This window comes from Canis lupus, chromosome 1 (assembly GCF_011100685.1).
Source record: "Canis lupus familiaris isolate Mischka breed German Shepherd chromosome 1, alternate assembly UU_Cfam_GSD_1.0, whole genome shotgun sequence".
NCBI classification, from domain to species: Eukaryota; Metazoa; Chordata; class Mammalia; order Carnivora; family Canidae; genus Canis; species Canis lupus.
Window position 1 is genome coordinate 102,738,179 of NC_049222.1, and position 956 is coordinate 102,739,134.

The window sequence follows — 956 nt, forward strand, 5'->3', positions numbered from 1 at the left end:
GCTGGGAGCCCGACACGGAACTCGATCCCGGGACTCCAGGATCGCACCCTGGGCCAAAGGCAGGCGCCAAACCGCTGAGCCACCCAGGGATCCCAAGGCAACTTCAATTTTCCTAAAACTTGCCATAGGAGCTATTGTTCTTTGTTTGGGGTTTTTCTTTTACTGCCTTTATTATTTTATTGCTACATTTGAAATGAAAATAAACTGTGAGAAGTTGCAAATGCATGCCACTTCATGAAGGTTATGGAGCAATGGAGGCACCCATTGTAGAAAGTTAAAAGTAACATCCTTTAGGAGGTGAAAGGACTTCATACAGTAAGGTCATCAATGACAGGATTATTGACAACGTTTGCCACCTGGAATTTATGCATTAATGGAAAGTTTAAAAATGAACATAAGGGAACATAGGCTACTCCTGACCTCTTAGCCAGGGAGCATGGGTATGAAGACATCAGAAGATGCCTAAAATTTCTACAAGCACATAGGTTTAGACAAGAAAAAGCCCCAAACCGAGACACTCAGGAAATGTTGAAATCTGCTCTTGGGAGGAGATTCCCATTTACAAAATTTGAACACTGTTTTTCTCCTGCTGGATGGTTTCCTTTGAGAGAAGAGTATTCTTTTCCTTAGTATTAGTTTTCTTCAGTTTTGACCTGTCAAACTTCTCCACTTCAGACAAGTCTGACTTATCACTCATCTTGACTAAAAGAAAGACTGATGGCTTGAAGACAGATGAAAGCTGAACCTCAGACCGACGGCGCTCTACTCACAGGACAAGGTTCTGTTAAGTGTTCTTTGAAAGCCTGAATTTAATTGAATTTCTAATATGCAGCATTGTTACAATAGATCTATTTAATCATGCTCTTCTGTCAGTTTTCAGTTTCTGACTTTATACTATTCCATAGGACAACTCAGTACTATATTACACAAGCTTTACACCTAGAGGATGCTGCCTG

At 40.9% G+C, this 956-nt stretch overlaps 1 protein-coding gene across 1 annotated transcript; it reads right to left on the reverse strand.

Annotated features, from left to right (window-relative positions):
• Positions 1 to 559: 559 nt before the first annotated feature.
• Positions 560 to 697, reverse strand: LOC119871020 (thymosin beta-15A-like). The gene has a single exon (XM_038525527.1). It carries the CDS (start codon positions 695 to 697, stop codon positions 560 to 562), a length of 138 nt encoding a protein of 45 aa, XP_038381455.1.
• Between the last annotated feature and the right edge of the window lie 259 nt (positions 698 to 956).